Below are 24,819 nucleotides of genomic sequence, written 5' to 3'. Positions count from 1 at the left end.
GCATCCCATTCCCTCTGTCCTTATCCCAGTGATGGTTTGCACCACCAGGACTCCCTGGGCTTGAGGAAAAAGCTTTTAGGGGTTTTATTCCACTCTGACTCCTTCAGGAGGTCTCAGTGTACCAGGACAGGATAATTGCCTGGCACAATGAGCACACAATGGTTTTTCTCAGTGCTTAGTACAAGTCACTTAAGCGATAGGACTGAAAATCTTTTCCATGTACCTTGTGAAGAGTTTTTTTTTCTCACCAGGCTGCTCTGTTTGAGTAGAGTCTATAGATGTTGGCTCATCTCAGTGACTAAGGCTGATGACACCCAAAAGAAAGCTGTTGTTCATCTCACACACCCAGAGCTCACAGTCAGAGTTTAGCTAAATTGTCCTCAAGGCGGACAAAACACAGTGTGACCTCCTGGGACCCTGTTGCTGATGTTTCCTAGTCACAGCATCTGTGCAGGGTAGAGTTCATGGCACTGGCTCATTTCAGACCCATAATGTATTAAGATGACTTTAAAACTTATCTTTCTCTTCAAAGCTATTTATTTGGTGATTAATGAACTGTGGGTCATGACAACATCCCTCTTTTGAACTTCTGTCAGACAATGGAAAAGACAGAAGACGGAGAGTTTAAAATGGTTTTGGTGGGTTTCTGCAGCTGGTACAGGGATAAATTCGGAAGGAGGCAACAAATCATTGTAATGCCCAGTTCAGAGGAGCTGTGGGGACTGCCATGAGACAAATCTGCACTCAGCTTGGCCTTGTTCACTGAAGTTTTCATGCTAAATGTGGTCTTTTTATGGCTAAATTTAGGTGCCTAAATTAGTGGTCTGTAAGAGACATTGCTCGAGGCTCTGGAGTTAGCAAGAATAGGGAACATTCTTCAGGGAACAGCTCCTGCTGTATGCACAACTTCTGCTTGGCCAGAGGACACTGCAGGGAGGGTGAGCAGGGAGGTGGAGTCCCAGCCACCCCCTGGCAGGGCAGACACAGAGCAGTGAGGATGCACAGGCTGTGCTCCCCGATGGCCATGGATCTGAGCAGGCTGTTAGCTCCCTGCTGCTGCTGCTGCAGAGCCCGTCCATTCCATCAGGCATTGCCTCCCCTTTCCCATGAATGTTTGTGGACAGGCCAGCTCTGTGGTGTGCTGTGGGAAGCTACCCACTATTTGGGGACAAGTGACCCCTGCCCACATGCCCTGCCCAATTCCTTCTGGTTTATTTCCAGTGACAATCCCATCCGCTTCCAGGTCTGATCCAATTTTGTTTGCACTTCCTGCCTGCTAGATGTCCTGACCTTTGCTCCCATGCCTTTCCTGGCAGATGTGTGCTGCTGAGCCACAGGCTGGTCCCAGCACTGTGACCCAATTTAAATGGTGACTTCCAACAAGCAAAGGCAGGCAGCTGGGGCCCTGAGACCCCTGTGCCCTGCTGTGCTTTGGCGTGGGCCAGTGCAGATTCCAGGGAAAGTCTCTGAGTCAGGATGTGAGTTTGAGCAAGGTGGAGGTGCTTGCCCTAAGCTGCACAGGTTGTACCTGAAGCTGGAGGTAAGAGCATCGTTGAGGCCAGTGATCCTGTGTGGCTGCTGTCACCTGAATGACCCAGCCATCCCCTGGGCTTTTCTGCTGGTTTCATTCCCTGCAAAAAATGTTTACTGTGTCATTTATTTCCAAACAGTAGTGGAATAAGCCTAAATCCTTATCTCCAGTCTGTCAGCTAATCCTTCCACGGGCCAGGAGTGATGCTGTCAGATCAGGCTGTGAGTGTACCTCAAGGCTTTCTGTGGTTGAAAAGCATGTTGCTGTTCATGTAAATGGACTTCTGGAGAGCCCAGAAGTGGTTCTGGCACAGACATCATCCCCAGCTCAGCATAACTCCAGCTTCATTTGCAGCACTGGGTTGCAATAGGACCATGATGAGGTAGATCTGGGAGGTTTCAGGGCTGAAGCTCTTATCATATTCCTGTTGATCTTATTAATGTCTGGTTAGTGGCCAGGGAGATGATGAGGAAAATTTTTCTGTGTTCATGAAGGAGTTTGGCTTTCCTTGGCCTTCCTGACAGAAATGCTCCAGGGAAGCTTCACCTTTGCTTTCATTTGTTGAGTTCACCAGGCCAGTCACTAGTGTGTTTTGGTAGTGGAGGAGCCCTTACCCTGAAACAGTCACCTTAACCTGAGCAGAAGGAACAAGAAAAGATCTTCTCTCAAAGAAATACTCCTCTGAACAGCTGCCAGTCTGTGTGCCCCTTTCCACTGAGGATAATAAGAATAAGCAGTTTTAGGTATCTTCTTGAGGTTTCTCACCACCCTCGTGCACAGGAGGCCAGTTCTTAGCTCTGGTCTGCTTTATAAAATGTTTAGATCCTGTTCCAGCACAACTGTATCCAGAAGTCCCATGGTGTAAGGAATGACATCAGTGTCATGACAGCAGCAGGGCAGGGACAGGCCTGTGCCCCTTGGCCAAGCTCAGCAGGGTAAAGGGTCACCTCTGCTTCCAAGGAAGTTGTGGAGACTTTCCTGACTCATGTCAGCATGGTTGACTTCCTTGCTGCTTTAAAACATAAACATGTTTGGCCTTGTTTAATCAAAACTTTGGAGCAGATGTTTCATGATTATTCCACCAATGGGAAAAAGACATGGAAGCTGAGAAGTTCCAGCATCACAGCTTTTATGGGAGTTTTATTAACTCAGTGGCATACTGTTCAACTAGGGAATGAAGGCATTAGCCAAGACTCCAGTTCAAATGAGTCCCTTAACCGGAATACAGAGTTCAGCATGTGCCAGTGTGGGCATGGGTGGGGCTGAGGTTCCCAAGGGTCAAGGGATCTTCAAGCAGCCAGGCCTCATCCTCATTTTTGTCCTAGTTCTCATTCCACCCTTCCCCTTGAGGCTTCACCTCAGTGATCTGTCACCTCCTGCTTCACTTCCAGTGCCAGTGCTCACCCTGGGGCTGAGAGGACCATCAAGGGTCCTGCACACTGCCTGTAAGCCTGAGCTCTGTGCCTCAGTTTCCCTGCTTGACAAGCCAGGGACGACCCCAGACAAGAGGTAAAGGGAGCATAAGGGCCGTGAGAAACCTGGCAACAAATACAGCAGCATGGACACAAACAGGGGGTCTCTTCCCCATCTCTCCTCCCTGAGGTCACATTCTGTAAGCAGGGCAGAGTCCATCCCCACACAGCACCTTTCCTGGCCATGCCCTGAGCTTTCCTGCTGTGTCCCTCATCACCATTTCAACAGGAACACTTTGCTCTCCAGTTGGAAGCAGTTAACAGTAAAGTCAATGCAAATGCTGCTCTGAGCAGCTCCAATACCCACCCCATGAGCTGCTCAGGGACAGACCTCCCATGTAATCTCTGCATCCAGCAGCTTCATGGGGAAGATATGCCCTGGCTCACTCCCAGCTCCTGAGGAGCCCTATGGATGTGGTGTAAGCAGGGATGTAGGTGGAGGACAGGCTCAGCTGCACACATGGTGGCAGAGCCTCACGAGTGCCCTTTCCACACCTGGCTGTGGCAGCTGCTGGAGGCAGAGCCTCTTGGCAGCCGTGCATGGAAGTGACGCTTCCCCACCTTGTGTGTGCCCTGGGACATCACAACAGCTCTGCTCCAAGGACTGCTCCTCAGAGGTCTGATGCAGCCAGAGTCCCTGGATTTGCAGGAAGCTGCCACGTGCATCCAAGCAGATCCCACCGTGCTGTGCTGGTGCCATCAGCGGCCTAGCCAGCTCACAAGCACAAGTGCCCTGGGAGAAGCAGATGACAGAATAAAGGGAAACTTTCCATTCCAGTGCCCCCAAAAGGACATTGTAATTTCCATTCCCTGTGTCATCTTGCTTGCTTGGTTATGTGGCGTTAAATTAGGGCTCTGGTTCAGTTACGGCTCATTACAGGCCTGCGTGTGGCTTTGTTACTGCGTGCTCACAAGCACCAAAGGAGCTGAGCCAGTGTGAAAGTCAAAGTTTTAGGGACAGTTTGGTGACCAGGAGCTGAGCCTTGCCTGAGGCAGGTGAATTCAGCAAGGCTTAGACACAGTTCCCATGGGCCTGCAGGACGTCAGGCAGGGTCTCTTCCTGACCCTGCCAGTAGAGAGGTCAAAGGGCTTGGGCTGGAGATGGATTGGTGGCCAGTGGCTTCAGCATCTTCTCTTCCCGTTTGAGCAAAGCAGGTGCCTCTTTTGCCTCTCCCAAGGGCCTTTGTGTGGTGCTGTATGTGACAGAGAGTGCCAAAGGGAGGAGTTTGAATGCTGTCAGACAGCAAAACAGCTTTTCTGCAGAAATATCTAGGTCCTGAAATACCTCGAGAAGCTGTGTTTATGCCAAGGCTCTCACTCAGAGAGATGCTCTGCTGTGGTGTGGGCCATTGTTACAAACATCTCTCGCAGTGCCCACACCAGAGCCCCAAAGGGTGCTGCTCACCTGTTGGCATTAACACAAACCAGCACTGTCCCACCATGCAGACAATGGACTCTGTAACTAAAAGAACCTGGGCTCATCCCAGTGCTCAGAACAGCAGTGGGGCTCTGCTCTCTTCTTGGGGGCAGAGGGGTTTCCAAATATCCCTGTCCCCATCCTCCTCCCAGGACTGCTTTCATCTCAGCAGTGTCCTCTGGCAGCTTAGGAAACCTCTGCTCCACCGAGGTTGCGCTGGGCTGGGAGGAGGGAGGACACAGGGAGGGATTCCCCGGGGACTTTCCCCGTTGTCATCACTCAGCAGTGCCCGCGTTTGCTGGAGACACGCAGTGAGATCCATGCGGGATAACAACTTTCCCGGTGCTGTGCGCTGAAGGGAGGGTGTGTGTTTGTAATTGCTGCGCCCGCGGCCATTAGCGGGGCTGGAGAATCGATCTGCTCTAAGTGGAGAGAGAGGAAAGCCGACAGTCTCCTTCCTCCGGTGCTGAGTGCTGCCCCTCTGGCCTTGTGAGAGCGCGGAGAGCAGAGGCTGTGCTTTGGGGATGCCAAGAAGAGCCAGAACAGCAGCTTCCTGCAGGCTGCCTCCAAGCGTGGTCAGGGACGTTCCCTTGGCTTTGCTCTGCTGCAGTGCTGGGGCCCATTGCCACCTCTCCTGAGCCCAGCTGCCAGGCTGTGCCAGCCCTCAGGCTCACCTGTACTAGGCAGCTGCTTCCTGGGGTGCCCAGAGCCATGCTGCACACAGAGGAGCTCCCCAGCCCCAAAGCAGGGGTGTCCCACCAAATCCAGAGGCAAGGCAAGATCCAGCAGGCTGGCAAAGGGGAAGGCTGTGATTGAAAGGCAGCACTGCATGATGGAAGTGGTGACTGTGGGGATGCTGCTTTGGAGAAATCCCATGGCATAGATTCTCAGCTGCAGGAGGGCTGGGTCGGCTCAGTGTAGCTTGGAAAATTCCTCTGCTGCAGCTATGTCTTAGATGATGTGAACCCGGAGAGCCTAAGCCCGGTTAATCACTTTCCTAAAGTGCCAGAACTCTGTTGAGAGCAATGCTGCAGCCCACAGCACAGCAGAAACATGTTCTGCCCAAAGCACTGAGTGGAATTTGTGCCTTCAGCAGGGACAGCATCCTCTGCCAGGCCTGGAAAGCTCCTGCTGCACCCAAACAAGCAAGGGCTGAACTGGGCAAGCTCTTTCCCTTGTGCTATGTGATTTTTCTCAAGATGCTGGCAGTTTGCTTTAGCACACAGGCAGGGAGCCCCTGGGATGCTTGGGAGAGGTGCTGGGGGAATGTGGGAAGTGCTTGTCCTCCTTGCCCATGCTGAGGTGTGCATCAGGGTTGGCACAGAATTGTGTCCAGTCACAGGAGAGCCTCAGTGAGGAGTTAACAGCACACCTGGGAGCTCTGACTCACTTCTCCCCACCAGGTTAGGGGCTCTCAACACCCAGCTGCTCTCCTGGGAGAAGCCATTTGGGTGCAAAAGGGATGATCCCTGCTCCTCTGGCTCCCTCTGCCCAGGAGCACCTGCACAGGATGGGCATGGTGGGGCTGTTTTGGGACGTCTGGAAACCTGCACTGCTGTCACTGCTGTAGCAGTCCTGCATAGCTGGCACCTCCTGGGGGCACAGCTTGGAGGGTGGTCCAGTCCCGTGGGGCTAAGAAGTTCTAGGAAGAGAGAGGCAGAAAAGGCTTTGAGTCACTGTGGATCAATAGATCCACTATTATTCCCATCCAAACACTTCATTAGTGTCCTTTCCCAGCTCATAGGAGCTTTCACACATCTCATGGCACCTTGGGCTTGAAAAATGAGGATAAGCAGGTGCATCCCCTTGTGGATCAGCCTCCAGTGAGGGGTGAGAGCTCACACACAGCACTCCACCAGCCCTCCCTGCGTTGGACACCCCTCCTCTTCCCTGCTTTCCTCCCTGCTCACAGTTCTATCCTGCTTGGTCTCTTTGCAGGAGAAGAAAGGCCAGGAGGTGAAGAAAGGTCCCGAGGAGGAAATAGCAAAACTGGAGAAGCTGCTTAGCCTGGTGAGACAGCCAGGGAAAAAAGAAGAGCAGTGAGAGGGGGGAATGATGACTCTGTGGGCAGCCTCTGACCAAACAAGCTCGGCTTTGATCAGTGGCTGCTTGGCATGCAAGCCACGGGCCCCTGCTGCCCACTTTTTGCAAAGCAGGAACACTTTTCCTCTATGCCCGGACAAATAAACCGAGGTGCTGGGAGAGCTGTGGTATGCAGTCATGTCTGGGTTGGGCAAATCTCACCATGCTTGGCCCTTCAGAGCCACAAGGCCCTTGGCTTTCCCAAGCCTTGACTGGGCTTGCACCAGATGAGAGCCCTATGGAGGGGCAGGAGGGGGCCTAGGAAAACTTCAGGGCTGCAGCTTCATGGGAGCCAGTCCCACTGTGTGAGTGGTGGCCAGAGAGACTGAGCTCTGAGCTGTAAACCCCCCCCCGTCCTCCAGGCATTTGTGCGAGTCTAATGGAATGGCACTCCTGGATTTTGGGGTGGGGCGTGGCAACCTAAGCCAGAGGGTGCCTGGAAACCGGGCCTGGTGCCCCAGGACTGTGGGAGAGACATTCCATGCCTCCAGACAGCACATGGCAGCAAGTGCCAGTCCCCAGCTGCGGGAGGCTCACAGCCCCCCTCTCCCCCGGGGCCTCAGCGTGGGGCTGGGGTGCCTCTGCCCAGCTGGTGCCCATGGAACTGCTGGGCAGCAGGGTTTGCAGAGCCTGCCACCACTCTGTGTGCAGCAGAGGATCAGCTGCTGCAGTGGCAGCAGGAGCAGCAGTGGCCTCACAGCATGCTGATGAGCGGTGGCTGTCACCACCAGATCTCTGTGCACAGCTCCCAGGCCTGGGGAGCAAAGCCACCAGACAGGTGTGGTGGCAGGTGTCCTCCATATGCTCAGCTGGCCCGTCTCCCACAAACATCCTTGGAAAGTGAGGCCACAGCTTGGAAACTCTGCGTGCCTCTGGCACAAAGGTTGGGGAATGCTCTCTGCTGGCTCCCACATGCCCCAGGCAGGAAATAGCCAGTCAGGTTTCACCCAGCATTAAAAAGCCACAGACTGATGTGGATGGGAGCCCTTCCTTATCACCATCCCTGAGCAAACCACCCACAGTCTTCTGGACACATCAGTCCCCAGCCCTGGGACAGCCACTCCTCAGCCCTCCAGGATGTTCCACCTCCCCCCAAATTTTCCAGGCACTGGGTAGAGCTCAGAGACACAAGGTGGGTCCTACAATCGGTTTATTAGTCTAGTAAAAACAAGGCTGCAAAGGGATGTGTTTGCTACACCTGACACAGGGAGGAGCCGCAGGCCCTGCCAGGCCCGGCCAAGCCTCTGCATGACCCCGGGCTGGCATCCCTCCCACCCCACCCTTCTGTCCCCTTATTGCAGTGGCCATGCCAGCGGTGACTGTGGCTATTGCTCGGCTCTAGGAAAGGCAAGGCAGAGCCCTCCAAAACCCACAGCACTCACTGGCAGGGCGGGGGATGCAGCTGTCAGGCTTGCAGACAAGCCAGATGACAGCATCCCTCCCCACAGAGCCACTGTGATCCCCAGGGAACAGGCAGGGTCAAAGAACCTTCAGAGCTATTTGTCCAGGCACCCTCATCTCCCCAGGAAAAAGCCACACCAGGCTGCTCTCAGCGGGATCAGGGATGCCTGCAGGGGCACGTCTGCTGCCCATGGGCAGGGTGAGTACCACGGCTGACCTCGGCTGGGAGCAGGCAGGGGGAGGGCAGGGACACGCACCCAGCAAGGAGGAGGAGGGTGGTTTGCCTAGCAGCGTTGGTGCTGATGCTGGAGGGGACTGACAGACAGGCCGGGGATGATCAGGCAGAGCGTGCAGGCCCTCTTGTGCCTCATTAAACCCGCTGCTCGGGCAGACATCTGCCAAATGCCCACCTGAGGCTGGGGGCACATGGCACCCAGGGCCACCCCCAAGCATCTGGGCTGGTAACACCCTGCTCTGCCAGCAGGGCTGGGGCTGCTCAGGTTTCCCTGGGCACACCCTGCCAGCCTGCACTTGTGCCAGCCCTGCTGCCTCCCCTCTCCAGGCCCCCAGCCCGCTTTGCTCAGGTCTGTGACGTTGTTGCCACTGTCCCAGGCCATGAGCACCAGAGAAGAGCCCACAAGCTCTTCCCAAACGAGGGGTGCACTTGAAGGCAGAGCTCCTGGTGTGCTCACTGGCTGCTGGGACAGGCATGGCTGTCCCTGCAGCATATCCCCATCAGTTGTCTCTCTATCCCCATCATCACTGTGGGCACTCGCAGGAACTTCACACACCAAAACCACAAAGGCAAAGGACTGTGCCCCCTGTCACAGCCCCTGCAAGCAGCTGGGTGTCCCCTCAGCTTTCATCGTGCCTGGTCCAGCACTCAAGTCCCAGCACAGGCATCCAGTCTGGCACAGCTCCTTCGGCACCCCAGCCAGATACCCCAGTCCCCAGGCAGATCAGGGCTGCAGCAGGTACTTCTCTTCATTCCTTGACTCATCCACATCAGAAGCCGGGGTCTTCTTGGGACATGAGGGGGTCCTGCAGGCTTTGCAGAGGATGAGGAAGAGGATGAGGATGAGCAGCGCAATGACACAGTTAAAAGAAATTGCCACGATGGCTCCGGTGGAGAGAGCAGCCGCCATGGCCACGGTCCCGCGGGGATCGGCAGCGCCCACAGCCCGGTCTCACGCTCGGGATGCCAGGGCAGTGATGGAGTGTGCAGCCTCCACCTGCTGGCATTGGCAGGGGACAAGGGGGACGGCCGTGGTGCTGGCGGTGGGACGGGGATGGGGCCAGGCCGGCAGCAGGACAGTGTCACCCTGTCACTTCGGCCGCTCACAGCTGTGTCCCGGGCTGCACCACACCACCGGGAAGCTTTCTCTCGGCTTCCCCTCCTCCGGCAGGGCAGTGAGGACACAGGGATCACTGCCTCCAGCACCTGGAAGAGAGAAAGTCACAGTCACCGTGGCAGGAAGGGACAGGATCTGTGACCCCCTCGGGTTGGGCTGGGGCGTGCCAGGGGACAGCTGCCCCAGGGCCCACGGGGCTCCGCTGGAGTTCGAGACCTGCAGCGGCTCCCAGGTCAGATGCTCTTTGAGGGACATTTCCAGCACCCCATTCCAGCCCTGGCTCTGCCCCTCATCCCCCGCACGGGCCACCAAGCTGGAGGTGTCCCCAGCGGGAGATCCTTCGCCTCATCCCGGCCCAGACGCTCCTTCCCGCGCACTCCTGGGTAACTCCGGACAGCCCTGGCCCCGCTCCGATCCCCTCTCCATCCTCCTTTTCCTCCATCAACTCCTTTTCCTGCCGGCGGGACGCCGCTGCCAGGTCCCGCATCCAGACCGGGGCCGGGTCGCAGCAGGTAGGGGGACAGGGCAGCCCCGTTGTGCTCTTTACCGGGGTCGGGCAGAGCCCCGGCTGCGCCTCTGACCCCCTGGACCTCTGACTCCCGCCCGCCGCGGAGCGGGACAACCACGGAGCCCCTGGAACCGGACAGCAACAGGTCCCACCAACTCCGCCCTCCCACCGCGGAGCCCCGGCATTACCCACCTGCCTCCGCTTCTCCCCCGGGGTCGGACCCCGGTGCCGGCGGGAGGGCGGGCGGCGCTGCCGGGGCCGGGGCCCCGCTGGGAGCGGGCTGGCGGCGCGGGGTGCCGGCGCGGAGCGGCCCCGGCGCGGCCCCGGGAGCGCTCGGAGCCGGCGCGGTCCCGCCGCGGCCGCCCGTGGGTGCCGCAGCCCCGCGCGCCGCCCGCGCCCTCCCGCCGGCACCGGGGGCGGGTCCTGCTGCCGCCCCGCCCCCTTCCTGCCATTGGTCAGCTCCTCCGCCCGCCGCCTATCATTGGCCGAACGCCTCCCTCGGGACACGCCCCCTCGCCCGGCTCCCACGTGAGCGGCGGGGGGAGAACGCCGGGTAGCGCGCGCTCTGCCGGCCCGGCCCGGGACCCGGCGCAGTACTGCCCCGCTACTGTCCCGGTACTGCCAGCTGTACAACCCAGCTGTACAACCCGGTACTGCCCCGCTACTGCCAGCTGTACAACCCGGTACTGCCCCGGTACTGCCCCGCTACTGCCAGCGGTACTGCCCCGCTACTGCCAGCTGTACAACCCGGTACTCACCCGCTACTGCCCCGCTACTGCCAGCGGTACTGCCAGCGGTACTGCCCCGGTATTGCCAGCAGTACAACCCGGTACTGCCAGCTGTACAACCCCGTACTGCCCCGGTACTGACAGCGGTATTGCCCTGGTACTGCCAGCAGTACAACCCGGTACTACCAGCGTTACTGCCCCATTACTGCCCCGGTACTGCCAACGGTACTGCCCGGGTACTGCCAAGGGTACTGCCGACGGTACAACCCGCTACTGTCCCGGTCCTGCCCCCGCTACTGCCCCAGTACTGCCAACGCTACTGCCAGCGGTACTGCCCCGGTACTACTGTCCGTGGTACTGCCCCCGGTACTGCCGGCGGTACAACCCAGTACTGTCCCAGTACTGCTAACGGTACTGCCCCGGTACTGCCCCCAGTACTGCCCCAGTCCTGCCCCCAGTACTGCCCCGGTACTGCCAGCGGTACTGCCAGCGGTACTGCCCCAGTACTGAGAGCACAACTGTCCTCGCTAGTGCCACCGGTGCTGCCCGGACTGGCCCCGGTGCTGCCCTCCCGCAGCTGCTGGCGCAGCCCTGCCTCTGTCCCGCTGCACTGCCCTCATGTGCTGCCTGCCTGCCCTGCTCTCCGTGCCCGGGGCCACCGGCTGGCTCTCCGCGCTGCTGCCTGCCCCTGCACACACACACACACACACACGAACACACACACACACGCAGAAACAAACATATAAACACACACACACACACACACACACACGCACGCACGCAAGCACGCACCTGGTCCCACACACATCGGGGCTTGAGGGTGCTGAGGACGGACTTGCCAGGGCAGGGCTGGGGGTCCTTCCCGGGTCACAAGGGGCTACAGGCAGGCAGGGGTGGGCTTAGACCCCACGATAGCCCAGGGAGAGGAAGGAACAAGACATTAAGGGAAAATAACTACCTGGGAATATGAGCAAGATCAGCCTCACCAGCACAGCCAGCTTCCCCCTGTCCTGTCAGACAGTGGGGAAACTGAGGTACAGGGAAGCCTGACCCCATGCACAGCTGCCAGCTTTCACATGGGCATTGGAGCCAAAGAAGCCTCCGTGTGGGGCTTCACCCAAAGGGGGGGCACTCCTCCTGAAGGGCACAGGTGTGGCACCCAAAGGAGATGGCTGGGAGACAGGAGGAGGGGCTGGAGGGGCCCTTGGGAAGCTCCCTGGAGACCCGCAGGGATCAGCACCTGCAAATGCTCTGAAAAACCACATCCAAGCGCCACATATGCCTGGTGACACAGATGCACAGCAGTGACACCGGGGTCTGTGGCAGCCAGGCATGGTGTCACATGGTACGGCTCTGTGGGAGAAGAGGCAGCCGGATGAAGGATGGGTGAAGGGCAGAGCTGGAAGGGAGCTGGGACATCTCTCTGCTGACCCGAACCCACGGGCTTGATGGTTGGGTAAAGCTCAGTCCTGAAGGGAGAGCCACCAAGTCAGCTGAAGATAACTTCCAGTGAAACAACAATCACTGCAGCTTTGATGAGGTGGCTTTAAACGTGCCACGGCCATGAGGGAGGGCTACACAGGCTGCCTGAGGATCTGGCTCTCGGCTCTCTACTAAGGGGGTGTTTTGAGTAAACATAGACACATTGCCAGTTGAAATGTCAGAAGCCATCTGATCAGACACTCGAGCATCTTCCTTGGCATTTATGGCTAATCTGCTAATTAGTCGAGAAAAGCGGTCTCCTCCTTAGAGGAGCAGTAAGGGAGCAGCAGCTGGGAACAGCACAAAGATAAAACAGATTAACTCTGCCCCATCCGTGGGACTCACATCTGCCAGCACAGCAGACAGGTCCAAGCATTTCCCTGACTCCCTGCAGGTGGTGGGGCAGGAAGCAGTGAGCCCTCCAGAGGGGGGAGGAGGCGTGCAAGCCTGGCACAGTCCTGGCTCCTGGGCGCTCGTTTGGATGCGAGGCAGGTGTCTGTGCGCCAGGCAGGCTGCTGGAGTCTTGTCTGGTTGCACGGGCAACACACTGCACCTCTCCTGCTCCCCCTCACTTGGGTAAAATCTCTTCTTTTGATGTTTGTGCTGTTACCCTTAAACTGACAGTGCAGAGCGCTGGGTCCAGCTGGAGCTCACTGCACAAGCAGCGACACAGGAAGGGCCCAGGACAGGGAGTGCTCAGGACACGTGTGAGCTCACGATGCGAGAGCTCAGCCTGTCACAGAACAGCCCTTCTCTCCGGCCCAGAGAGACCAGACCTGCTCCAGGAGAGAAACTACTGCACAAGAGAAGACGATCCATCCTTTGCCTCAATCAGCAGAGTTCAGGATGAGTCTTTTTGAGGCTGCAGTTCCAGCCAGTTTATTAAAGGAGGGGAAAAAAAATTAGCAAAAAAATTCACAGAAAAGAAATAGAACCTTGATCTATTTTGGATGTGAAAGGAGGTTAGCATTTGGATAATAACGTCCTCTTGGATCAGGGTCCATTTACAGCTACAAAAGGAAGAAACAGCAGCAGGAGAGCTGGAAGAGCAGAGTTTCAGCCAGCAGCCGCAACCCCACCACCAATGCTTACAGGGTGACCTCCAGTGGGATGAGTAAGACATGACAAATTTCGAAGTTACATGAAGTTAAATCTTTATTTTAAAGCCATCTTTGTGCATTATCAAGGAGCAGAAAGGGGAAAGAACAGGATCCTTTGGAGCTTCCCATTACCACCACCCCAGGACAGCTGCAGAGCCACAGGATTTCAGGCTGGTTACAACATGAGTCGACTGCTGCCTGTTTGGAGAGAGAACCATGACTGCCAGTTCTGCTGAACCAAGGAGCTACGTGCACATGATGCCAGACAGAGCTGCATCCTGGCAGTCCTACATTCCACCCCCCCCACAGGCTCAGCAGAAGGACTCTTCAGGCACAGAAATGGCTGGCCCAGCCCTGTGCCCTGCTGTCTGTACACTCATGAGCGGTGACGCTGGCAGCTTCCCCAGGTTCTGTCTCCCCTTTGCACTAGTCAGAGCAACCTGCACCTGGCACACAGACAGGTGTCTGTCCCACTGCCTGGGCTGCTGCACGCCCAGGCACCTGAAACCTCACAGGGCTAGCAGCCCTTCGCTGGGGCTGGCAGCACACCAACAGTTCTTGCTCAAGAAGAGGCAATTCCCATCTTCCGTGATCCCCTAAGGAGTACAGCCCGGCAGCCTCTGGCACGGGAACTTGTCAAAACCCATTTTCAGATAACCAAGATCACACCCAGTTGTAACAGTCCGCTCCTCCTGCCCTCCCCTCACACCTCTGTGAGCCCCGTGTTCAGTGGCAGCTGTGCAGCCACAGCCCCGGGCTGGTTTCTGCAGCTCCCCTGAACCACGCGCGGAGCTGCCGCCTCAGGGCCCGCCCGGCACTCCCCCGGTGGAGCGAGGGTGCTTCCCCGTGCTGGCAGCTCCCCGGCCTCCGCCCTGCTTCCTCTTCATCTGGCCCTGCGATTCTGCTTTCAGTGTCTCAGTCCAGAAGGCATCGAAAGATCCCGGGGCCTGGTATCCCGGCTCCTGAGGATCCAGGGCATCTTTGCTCAGCAGGACACAAATGGCAGGAATGTTCCTCTTCACTGTCAAGGCATCGAGGCCTGCCTCAGGCACAATGGGCTCCCAGATTTCTTCGATCTGTCTGAAGAGCACTTTGGTGATCTGGTGCAGCTCCTTCAGCCTTCGTTTCATGATTTCCACGCAGGTGATGGTCTTGCTGACGGCCTTGCCTGAGCCAGTGAAAAGAATCTGCCTCACAGAGTCCTGCTCCATCTTGCTCATGGCATAGCCCATCAGATTCCTAATTTTGCTCCCGTCCTTCACCTTCATTTCAATAATATCAGCGGGCAGGTCAGTGAAAGGAAGAGGACAAGGTTTCTCCACAATTTTGGTCTTCTTATAGTTCTCCATTCTGCAATGCTGAAAAGGAAAAGAGACCCATGAACACCCAGCCCACGGTAATTGCTGCACAAAGAAACTCTCACCACAGTTAGCTACAATCTTTCCTCTGAGGGGCACTCTGAACTGTCAGGGTTGGGAATCCTGGAAAGGCACAACCAAAAGATTAGCCCAGTCCCAGTCCTCATAAGGACATACCTACAGTACAAATGTTACCACAGGGCAGCCTGAGCCTAGGCAGGCAGGCTGTGAAAAAGACAGCTCTAGTGTTGTGGGCTAAGCAGGGTGACGTGAAAAACACTGCTGTATCTCAAGAGAAGACAGAACAAACAAGTGAGATGGGGTGACTAAGAAAAGAACTCGGGGATGCTGGCCACAGCTGCATCAGAACATGCACAGGATGAATTCAAGCACAGTTTACGTGCAGCACCTCGTGTACAAATACAGGCTCATGGGGACCTGGCCGGCCCAGCTCAGGGGAAAACACTACATGTCACAAGGGAGATGGCAAGCCAAGGATTGCAGGAATAAAAAAAGCTTTCCTCGAGTAAAAGACAGAAAGGCCAGGTCTCACAGCTGCCGTCTCTGCCAAGGCAGATGCCATCCTGACCTAAGTCTGCTTGACCCTGTGCAGGGCACTCCACGTCCCCAGAGCACAGCTCAAGGTGCAGAAGGTCGCAGTACTTTGTTACCAGCAGGCTCCTGAGTCCCACTGCACCCAGACCCTGCACCCGCACCCCATCCTCAGGGACACGGCAGCGCGGAGACCCCGCTCCGAACCCTGGGAGCACACGAGGCCCTCACTCCCACACGGCCACCCCCGCCATCGGTGCCGGGGGGCCCGGGGGGAGCCGGGCCGCCGCGGCGGGATGCGGGAATGCCGGGGTGGGAGTGAGGGATGCCCCGGTGTGAACCCCCGCTCACCTGTGGCCGCCTCAGCGCGCCCTTCGACACAAGATGGCGGCCGACGCCGGGAGCGCGCAAGCGCGAGGCGGATGGGCGGGGCTCGGCATCGGGGCCACGCCCACCAGTCGCACGACGGGGTGTGTCGGTAGTGGGCGGGGCGAAAGGCGGCCCCGCCCACTGGGCGGTCCCCGGGCATCCCCGCTCCCACGGGCGCGTCCCGCTCTTCCGGCACCGGGCACGGACACGGGTGTCCCTGTGCGCGCCCACGGAAGGCCGAGTGTCAGCTCCCAGCCTTACCTGAGCTCCCCAGGCAGCTGCAGGGAGCGGGGGTTTTCCGCAGGCCTGCAGCCCCACTGTGGTTTGACAACCAGCAAGGTTGCTGATCAGGGACAGTTCAGGGACCAGCGAGCTCTTCTGGGATTCCTATGGGGATTCTGCCCCGGTCCTGCAGGACTCCTAGGTCTCACTCACCAACCTGAAGCGTTTGAGACCCTTGCAAAAGCATGGCCTTAGAAACTCCATGTTAAGCCAGACCAAGCAAGGCATGGCTTGTGCCTCTATGGAAAGAGCCAGCACGGGCCTTGGCTTGCAGCAGCCTCAGAAAGCAGAGGCAGGATAAAGGCAAAAGCTGCTGCCTTCTCTCGGCACAGAGATGGGAGAACAGCAAGGCAGAAAAGTTCCATAAGACCAGACTCCCCTGGGCACAGGCAACTCACAGGAACAGAAGGAGTGTGGGGCACAGTCTACAAAAGTGTGGGACTGGAAGGAATTTACCCACCCCTGGCCCAAGGCTGAAAGGAACCACTGGCCATCTCCTGGAAGCTGCCAAGAGATCACTGCCTGGGGAAAAATCCCCAGTCTCTGCCAGGAATAGTCCTCACACCCAGAGAGAGACAGACAACCCAGTTAGCATTTCAGAACTTTACTATGGCCCACAGGAAGCACAGAAATCGGAGGAAGCTTCGGTTTTTAAATATGTTAAAACTGAGATGCATTTCAGAGAAGTGCAATATTTGCAAACAGTGGCAGATTAAGGAGCAGTGTGGCTTCAACTGGGGGCTGGGAAGGCTCTGTACGGAGCTGGAAGGATCCTTCCTTGTCACTTCAGCATGCTCGTGCCAAGCGGGAAGGAGCTGGGACCAGCAGGATGCAAGCAGTGCCACAGGAGCCCTGGGCACGCTGCGCTCCCAGCTCTGCCATCACTCTGCGCTCCCAGCTCTGCCATCACTCTGCCACAGGTTTTGCTTGCTTGGCCACTTCCAGACGTGTCAGGATTTCATTCCATTGCACAAACTGCTTGGAGAGAAGCAGGGTCTGGACATGACACTTAAGGAAAGTAATGTGGAAACTGAGAGGAAGAAACCCAGGTCAGAGCATTCTGACAGCACCACTACAATCCTGATTCCTTCAGAGAGCCCAGGGCACCAGGCTGTTGAAAGCCTACATGGATTCACTGCACAGCACCTGCACAGCACCAAACACCCACAGAAGGTCCAGGAGGCACTTGTGAACACCACATACCACTGCCATGCAAGGGCTTTCTACACAGTTTCCCTACCCACTGTGGCTTTGGGATGTGCCTCAGCACTGGGATCCTAGGCAGCCAGAACAGGGACACAGGTGTCACCACATCAGAAGGGCTGTTAAACCCCAGGCTGGAGATGCAACAGGATCTGCCAGGGGAAGGGGTCAGTTCAGGTGTTCCAAGCCCAGAGTTCAAAGGATACCATTTTGTTGTAATCCTCAAGGAGTGTCTTGACACTGTCAGTGAGATCGTGACGCTTCTCCTGTGAAGAGGGGAGACATGGTGCATGAGCAATAAATAAGGTGAAGGACATTTCTCCCTTCCCAGTCCATGACAGCAGGGCAGGAGACTCATCCAAGGCCAGCACCGAGATCAGTGCTCAGGCCCTGGCTGTGGGTGCTCACTGCAGCTGGATAGGTTTCCAGAATCAAGAGAGAGGTGACAAACACTGGTCCCATGAAGCAGCAAAGCCCCCAGGCTTGCACTGCTGCCTGCCTCTCCTCAGTATCCAGGCTTTGCTTGCCCCAGAACAGAAACTCACAGCAAAATGCTGAAAGAGACCATTAGGAACTGCCCAGGCTACTCACTGCCAGCTCCAAGAGTGCTCATACAGGGAGGGAAAGGGTGAAGGGACAGGGTGACAGTGTCAACAACATTCTAGAGAGTAGGACACTGGAGGAGAGCAATGCCTCACCTCAGTGTCTCTGTAAAAGGGGGAATTCAAGATGGTTGAACCCACTGTCACTTACTACGTGTCACTTACTACGTGAAAGCTGTTTTGAGCGGGGTTATGGTGGGCAAATTTCCAGCTTGGACTCAATTCACAGAAATCCTTTTCCCCTTAGAGTACTTAAACTTCTTTAAGACCATGGTATGAAAATTCAGATTGCAAAAAACTTCCATAAATGAGCAACTCAAGCAATTACAAATGCAGGGGGTATCAGTACAGGCACTGGCAAAAGGTTCCTAGGCCCTTCTAGTCAGTACTGATAGGAATATTGACAGTACCTGCTGCTGTATGTGGATCTGTGAGAGCCGCTGCAGTTTGGCTGCATGGTCAGGAACCGCTGGAAACACAAAGGAGAAATTACTTTGGGTTGTTTTACAGCACATGGGAACAGCTCCCAAACTACAGCCCAGTCCTCCGCCATGAGCACAGCGTGGCAGAACTCCACTCACTGAGTGCAAGTGTCACACACTATAGATAAAACTCACACAGGATTTTAAAAAAAAAAAGTTAATTACTCTGCACATGGCACGAGCTCAGGGATTGCCAAAGTGAGGGCTACTCAAGAGCTACATCAGAGTAAACCACCTGCCAGGAACAGAGATGTGCTGGATGTGATAGAGCTCACAGGAAGGAATGACCTGCCAGGCTCCACTCTCTCTGCCATGGTGCTCTCCCTAGCTTGCTTCACAAACTCTATCACCTCCTTGACCCTGCAAGGGAGGCTGGAGCAGCATGAGGCAGGAGCAGACCAAGTTTGTACTCAGTTTACTCTCACACCACTAAGCTGTCCTCTTCTCCAGTCCCAGGCTGAAGACAAAAGAAACAAAGCAGGACAGGCCACAGCTCAGCAGGTGGCATTTGCAGCTCCAGTTTGCAGAGAAACATGCATACCTTGGATACTGGTGCTGTCCAAGATGGGCTGGAGGTTCTTCACCTGCTCCAGAAGGGCTGCACGGGCAGGAATGGCCTGTTCCTCTGGATGGGGGGGACAAGGAGCAACATCAGTAAACACAAAACACTGCTCTGGCTTTTTACAAATAATGGTAATTTTTCCAGCTGATCTGTCTTTACAGAAAGGAGCTAGTTCATGATTTTATTTACACTTTTTTGCTGCTCATCCCTGGGTATTGATTCACACCAATTTCATGCAGGAGAATCTCCACCAAGTTTTAATGAGAGGACAAGGAGTATGGGTACAAATTGAAACAGAAGAAATTTAGGCTAGATATTAGGAAGAAATTCTTTACTGTGAGGGTGGTGAGACACTGGCACAAGTTGCTCAGGAAGCTGTGGATGCTCCATCCCTGGCAGTGCTCAGGGCCAGGCTGGATGGGGCCCTGAGCAACCTGGGATAGCTGGGGAGGTGTCCCTGTCTACGGCAGGGTGGGTTGGGACTGGATGGTCCTTAAGTTCCCTTCCAGCCCCTTAATATTTCATGACTCTATGGAATTCCATTTACAGATTATACCATTGCAGATTGATCAAATTCCTTGGGTCAAGAGAGGACAAGGCTAGGGGATGTCAGAATACACCCAAATGTCTTCTGTTTTTGTCCCAGCCTGGAGAATATTGGAAGTGGGGTGAGGAAACCATTCTAGCTCCAGCTTTTCTTACTGGCCTTTGATTAATTTGGGGCTACAGTGAGTGACCAATACGGGAGAGATCAGAGCTGATAAAAGTACAACATGGCTGTGCACAAGGGAGCACTGAGGGTGGCAGACATCCCTGTACAAACCTCTCTCTGACACCTCCATGGGGCATGCCGTGCCACATCTTTACAACTGAAGAAAATAAATCCATACTGACCCATCTTAGGTAAAGAACACTTTTTTAGCAGTGCTACAAAAGCCTCCTGTTTCCCCTCATTGTTTCATGCCATACCTGCCAAGATGAACTGCAGCTTCATAGTGTCTGGAACAGCCATCCTGTCAATGTACTGGGGGTCAAGGTATTTTATTACATCTTCAACTGGAGGGATAAACAGGTTTGGAGACAAAAAGTAGGGGAAATGTTATGGCATTCACAAGAGCAGCTTCCCCTCAGATAACTTTGCAAACACTGCTTACATAACCACCTTTTTTTTCCCCCCCAAATTAATTAATTTCTATGTGACTTTGGAGCTCTGTATGAAGAATGACAAATGGCTTAAGCCAAGAAACACTGCTTCAGGGACAACTGGAAATCTTGCTTTTTGTCTGGATAACAGTTATCAAAGGTGAGTGAAATCTGCTTTCTCCCACCCTCTGGACAAAACCAGCCAACAGCCCCCCATCTTGGTCCTTAAAATCATCCATAAATACATGGTTTATTCTTTAATACTGAGCAGCCACTGAAGACTTGGACCACAACGACCCTCTCTGCCCCTCCTGTGACAAAACAGGGCAAAACCTGGCCAACATGCAGCTCTGCATGTTGGATAAAGCACCCCCCAGTTTGCAGGCAGCTCCCCAGTTCTGCCCACTGAGTGTGAACTTTATTGCTCCCACGACACACAGAAGGCAGAGCTACTTCAGCATGCCCAAGAACTCCAAGTGTGCAGGAATTCATTTAAAAAGCTCATGCTCCAAGAGCCTTCAGGGGCTGCACTTCAGGCAGAGCACATCCTGGCACTGACACGGGCAGATGGAAATTGACCAAATAACAGGCACCAGCCGCCCGTTTCCCACCTCCGACTGCTGACCTGCAGGATCGCGAGCACAAAAACCTCTCCCAATTACTTATTTCTGTGCCAAACAAACTGAGATAAAGGCCCAAAACAAACAGATGGGCGGATGGTACTTTTGTTTAGAGCAGCGAAAAGCTTTGGAGCTCCCCCCTCCCGCCCTCTGCGATCCTTCCCGTTCCGCAAGAGCCGCTCACTTTTCTTAAACAGGATTTTGATCCTCTCCCTCTTGCCAGCGATATTGTTCAGCGCCACCTGCACCTTCACCAGCTCGTCCGCCACCTGCAGAGGCACAGAGGGAGGAGGGCACGACGGTGTCAGGCCCCCCCGGGCAGCGGCACCCCAGGCCGCGCCGGCCCGCACCAAACGGCCCCGGGCCGCCCTCCGCAGCTCCCCCTGGCACCTTTCGCGGCGCGCAGCCCCCGCCGCTGAGGCCGACGCGCTGCTCCAGCTCCTCCAGCCGCCACTGCAGCCTCCGCAGCTCCGCAGCGCCCGCCGCCATCTTCGTGTCGGGCGGAAGCGGCCGCGCCTCACTTCCGGCGCGCCCGGCGGTTGCCATGGCGGCGTGTTGCTAAGGACCGCGGTTGCCATGGAGACGGGAGGAGAGGCCGCGTCTGGCGGAGCGGCCTCTCTCAGAGGACGCGGCGCGGTCGATGGCGATTTGCACTGCAGAAGGAGGCGTGCAGCCCTCCCGCCGCCTGGGAGGGCAGTCGATGGCCGCTTCATTCCTGCATGGTCCTCCAGGAAAGAGGCCCTGGGATGTATTAAAAGGAATTGATGTAGCGATCCGTGTGGATGCGGGCCCTTTGAAATCCGGGAGGCTGCTGCCAGCTTTCCCCCAGGCCTCTGTCTGCCCGCGTTCACCTTTCTCTTATCGACTGCCACAGGTGACACTCGCGAAGAAGAGAAGCACTAATGAATGGTGCAGCCAACCCCAGCCGCGCCACTGCCTTCAGCTGGCACTCACAATTACACGGATTCCTGACAGGGATGATACTAATTCATAGTAGCAGCATCTGCCACAGAAAAAGTTCAGAGGCTTTCCCAACCACAGAGCAAGAAGTATCCTAGGGAAGACTGTGGGCAGCAGGTCAAGGGAGGTGATCCTGCCCTCTACTCAGCCCTGGTAAGGGGGCACATCGGGAGTGCTCTGTCCCCTTCTGGGCTTCTCAGGACAGGGAAAACAAGGAGATACCAGAGAGGATCCAGCAGAGGCCACAAGGATGATTTGGGGTCTGGAGCATCTCTCTTCTGAGGAGAGACTGTGGGAGCTGGTCCTGTTCAGTCTGGAGAAAAGACTGAGGGGATCTCATAAGTGCATATAAATATATCAAAGGCTGGTGTCAGAGGGGATGGTGCCAGGCTCTCTCAGTGGTGCTCTGTGACAGGATGAGGAGCAATGGCCATAAGCTAAAAGAGAAGGAAGGACTTCATTATCCTGAGGGTGTTAGGGCACTGGAATGGCTGCCTAGGGAGGTTGTAGAGTTTTCCTCTCTGGAGACATTCCAACACCATCTGGATTTGTTCCTTTGTCACCTGCTCCAGGTGACCCTGCCTTGGCAGGGGGGTGATCTCCAGGTGTCCCTTCCAGGCCTGATGATTCTGTGATTCCATGAATTTTCAAAGCACGTTCTGTCATTCTCTGTATCCCAGGCCTCAGCCCCATCATGTACAAATTTCCTCAGAATTGCCAGGATGAACATGGGCCTGGGTATTGCACTGCCATAGCCCAGGCACCAGGGAACACCACGTCAAGGTTCCAGGCCACTCTTTAGATAAAAACTATCTGCTTACAGCAGGTATTTGCTAACATCACTGATAATGTGGGCTGCATGGCTTTGGGGAACCCTCCCATTGCCCTCTGCTGAAAGCTAAACCCACTGTGCCCTGAAAAATCGTTGTCCTTACAGGTACATTCCAACTGAGCATCGTACAGGATGCAGGAGGGAGCTGTGGGGTGGCCTAGTGCCCCAGCAGCCCTCATGCCCCCCAGATCCCCTGCAGGAGCTGTGCAGAGCACTCAGGCAGCAGGAGAAGGCTGAGGCTTCGTGTGCGCTGCCTTTTCTTCCCAGGGATCGATACCTGGGATCTTCAGAGGGCGAAGAGCTGAGCTTTGTTCCACAAAGGCAACAAATAGAAACGGCTTCATTAGCAGGAGTGCCCGGGGGCTGCAGCAGGGGCCGGGGGCTGCAGGGGGGCAGGGCTGGGCACACGGCCATGGCCTCTGCTTCTCTAAGCCATGGCCTGTGCTCAGAGGGAACCAGCCCTACCATGGACTGGGCCCAGCGTGATGGGCAATGCCCCAAACACACAAATGCCTGTACTAGAGGGTCCCAGACCACCCAGTACCCTGAGCTGAGGAACTCAGGCAGCACTGAGGTGGGCTTTGGGACTGTCCCCATCCACCCTTCAGAGTTCCATCCAGTTTGCAAGCCTTGGAAGGGTGTGACGGTGTTTGCAGGGGTCTTAGGATGAGGGAAGAGACAAGAATGATGACTCTATGTTTCAGAAGGCTTGATTTATTATTTTATGGTATATATTATATTAAAACTATACTAAAGGAATAGAAGAAAGTATTTAATCAGAAGGCCAGCTAAGAATAGAAAAAGAATGGAATGATAACAAAAGCTTATGTCTTGGACAGAGAGTCAGAGCCAGCTGACTGTGATTGGCCGTTAATTAGAAACTACTACATGAGACCAATCACAGATGCACCTCTTGCGTTCCACAGCAGCTGATAATCATTGTTTACATTTTGTTCTTGAGGCTTCTCAGCTTCTCAGGAGAAAGAAATCCTTAGGAGAGGATTTTTCAGAAAACATCATAGCTACAGAAGGGGGCTGCAGCTGCAGCACTGGTTGCCCACAGCCCAGCACATGGAGCCTGCTCCCTGCTCCTGCGGAATGAGAGCAGGCCTTTGGCCACGTCCCCATCCCTGGAGCCTGCAGGGGCACACTGGTTCAACCACTTGGCCCCGGCCCAGTGCTGCAGCTGGATTCAATGTTCCATCGGCTGGGCTGGATTGTCCCCTCATCCTCCACCTTCTCTCTCCTGCTCAATTACAGTCCCTGCGGGACATGGGGAAGCAGGCATCAATCACGGCTGGTTACTCAGGTGACAGCAGCTGTGTCCCCGAGCTCCCCAGGGAGCACGGATGCACACATCACCCTCCGAGCCCGGTAATGAGTGGGGACGCGGGCCCGCATGTGCCCTTGCCGGCTCCCTGGGGCTGCGCTGCTCAATGAGCCGCGGCCAGCATTTCACAGCAGTGCAAAGGGACACGAGACCCCAATTAAGGCTGCATCAATCCCACTCCCAGCTCTGCTTGGTACACTCACAAACAACCCCCACACACATGCACACACCCCTTGTTGTTCATGAACCTTTCTCCATCCCCTGTGGCCAGAAGACAGGGGTGGACCCGCCAGACCACCAGTCCTCTGCAGGGGTTCTGTGTCACCCCCATGCCCTCCCAGCGTGACACCCCCACCCTCCGCGTCACCCCCGTGTCCCGAGGCTGGGTCCGGGGCGGGCAGCGTTGCTGCAGCACCCTGGACAGCGACACCGCTCCCCCGGGTGGGCTCGGGGTCCGGGCTGGGGTGCCCCTTTGCCCTGGGAATGTCGGCGGGACTCTGGGTTGTGGGTGCTCCTGAGGGGCTGGGGCTGTTCCCGGAGGAATGGGGCCTGTCCTCGAAGGGCTGAGCTGGGGCTGTACCTGAGGAACTGCGGCTGTCCCCGGGGAAGCTGTGTGTCCCCAGGGGTCCGAGTCTGGCCTCAGTGATGGGGGACTCAGACAGGAGTTTCTGTCCCCACGGGGGTCCCCTGTGCCTCTTCAAATGTACAGGTGGCTGCACACGTGTGGAAGCCCATGTGCGAGCCTGAGTGTGACAGTCTGAGTGTACATGCCACTGAGTTTGTACAAGGGAGCACAAGCCACCACCCACATGTATGTGCGCCTCCCAGCTCCACCATGGTCACCTGTGTCCTCTGTGGGCACTGCTTAGGTGCCAGGCTGGTGCATTACTGCTGGCATCTCACCAGGTCCAACCTGACAGCCCCATGGACATGGTCTCAGCAGCTCCAGTGTCATGTTTCCTTCCCTGGCACAGGGCAGCCTAACAGGATCCCCACCCATGGGTGAGCTGCCACTGGAGGCTCATGGGGACAAGCCCCACAGCCTGGCTGGCACACCAGGAGCTGGTGCCCTGTCTGATCCAGCCCATGTCTGTGAGCTCTGGTGGGCATAGGGCACCCGTTTGCAACTTGAGAGTTCCCAGAAGCTGAGCTGGAGGCAAGCATGAGGTGGGCTGTGAAACCTCAGGCACCACAGGTGTTACCCCAGCATGTTGGGGTGTCCTGCACCTCCAAATTGGGCCCTGGAGCTCGGTGGGTGGCACCATGCCCTGCACATAATCGTCAGCACCGGTTTGGTTCAGGAGTTTGTTTCCTTTAATAGACAGACGGAGTCACGGCCACAGTGGGAGCGCAGGGAGCAGCCGGCGCCGCCGAGCCCCCGCGCTGAGGTAGAGGAGAGCACCACTCCACGCTCCCCTGCTTTGGCACTGTGGGGCACACACGAGGAGGAG

The 24,819-nt window shown here is 56.1% G+C and overlaps 3 protein-coding genes across 3 annotated transcripts in view; 1 reads left to right on the top strand and 2 right to left on the bottom strand.

The window, feature by feature from the left end:
- DNAI1 (dynein axonemal intermediate chain 1) overlaps nucleotides 1-6,622 on the top strand; it is a 137,963-nt gene extending 131,341 nt beyond the window's left edge. The window contains exon 20 of the mRNA XM_077171822.1: nucleotides 6,359-6,622. Within this exon, the coding sequence (XP_077027937.1) occupies nucleotides 6,359-6,463 (105 nt within the window). The 3' untranslated portion in view covers nucleotides 6,464-6,622. The remainder of the gene's footprint in view (nucleotides 1-6,358) is intronic.
- Nucleotides 6,623-13,102: 6,480 nt separating this feature from the next.
- RPP25L (ribonuclease P/MRP subunit p25 like) lies at nucleotides 13,103-15,461 on the bottom strand. The gene is made up of 2 exons (XM_054651933.2): nucleotides 15,335-15,461; nucleotides 13,103-14,431 (listed from the first exon to the last, which is right to left on the bottom strand). Exon 2 carries the CDS (start codon nucleotides 14,420-14,422, stop codon nucleotides 13,874-13,876), a length of 549 nt encoding a protein of 182 aa, XP_054507908.2. The 5' UTR covers nucleotides 14,423-14,431; nucleotides 15,335-15,461; the 3' UTR covers nucleotides 13,103-13,873.
- Nucleotides 15,462-16,222: 761 nt separating this feature from the next.
- DCTN3 (dynactin subunit 3) lies at nucleotides 16,223-20,807 on the bottom strand. Its single transcript, XM_054652220.2, has 7 exons — nucleotides 20,637-20,807; nucleotides 20,431-20,515; nucleotides 19,453-19,539; nucleotides 18,463-18,546; nucleotides 17,850-17,908; nucleotides 17,044-17,103; nucleotides 16,223-16,630 (listed from the first exon to the last, which is right to left on the bottom strand). Exons 1-7 carry the CDS (start codon nucleotides 20,790-20,792, stop codon nucleotides 16,541-16,543), a joined length of 621 nt encoding a protein of 206 aa, XP_054508195.2. The 5' UTR covers nucleotides 20,793-20,807; the 3' UTR covers nucleotides 16,223-16,540.
- Nucleotides 20,808-24,819: the final 4,012 nt, after the last annotated feature.

Source organism: Agelaius phoeniceus, chromosome Z, assembly GCF_051311805.1.
Source record: "Agelaius phoeniceus isolate bAgePho1 chromosome Z, bAgePho1.hap1, whole genome shotgun sequence".
Taxonomy (NCBI): Eukaryota; Metazoa; Chordata; class Aves; order Passeriformes; family Icteridae; genus Agelaius; species Agelaius phoeniceus.
Note: the sequence above shows the minus strand (reverse complement) of the source record. Positions and strands in the feature narration are given on the sequence as shown.

What these genes read in the sequence shown, in the direction of transcription:
- RPP25L (XM_054651933.2), bottom strand. Translation starts at nt 14,422, where the DNA reads ATGGAGAACTATAAGAAGACCAAAATTGTGGAGAAACCTTGTCCTCTT.
- DCTN3 (XM_054652220.2), bottom strand. Translation starts at nt 20,792, where the DNA reads ATGGCAACCGCCGGGCGCGCCGGAAGTGAGGCGCGGCCGCTTCCGCCC. An exon ending in GGGGCTGCGCGCCGCGAAAG is followed by an intron (nt 20,516 to 20,636) that starts GTGCCAGGGGGA and finishes GTGCCTCTGCAG; the next exon opens with GTGGCGGACGAGCTGGTGAA. An exon ending in TTGAGGATTACAACAAAATG is followed by an intron (nt 16,631 to 17,043) that starts GTATCCTTTGAA and finishes TGTCATGTCCAG; the next exon opens with ACCCTGCTTCTCTCCAAGCA.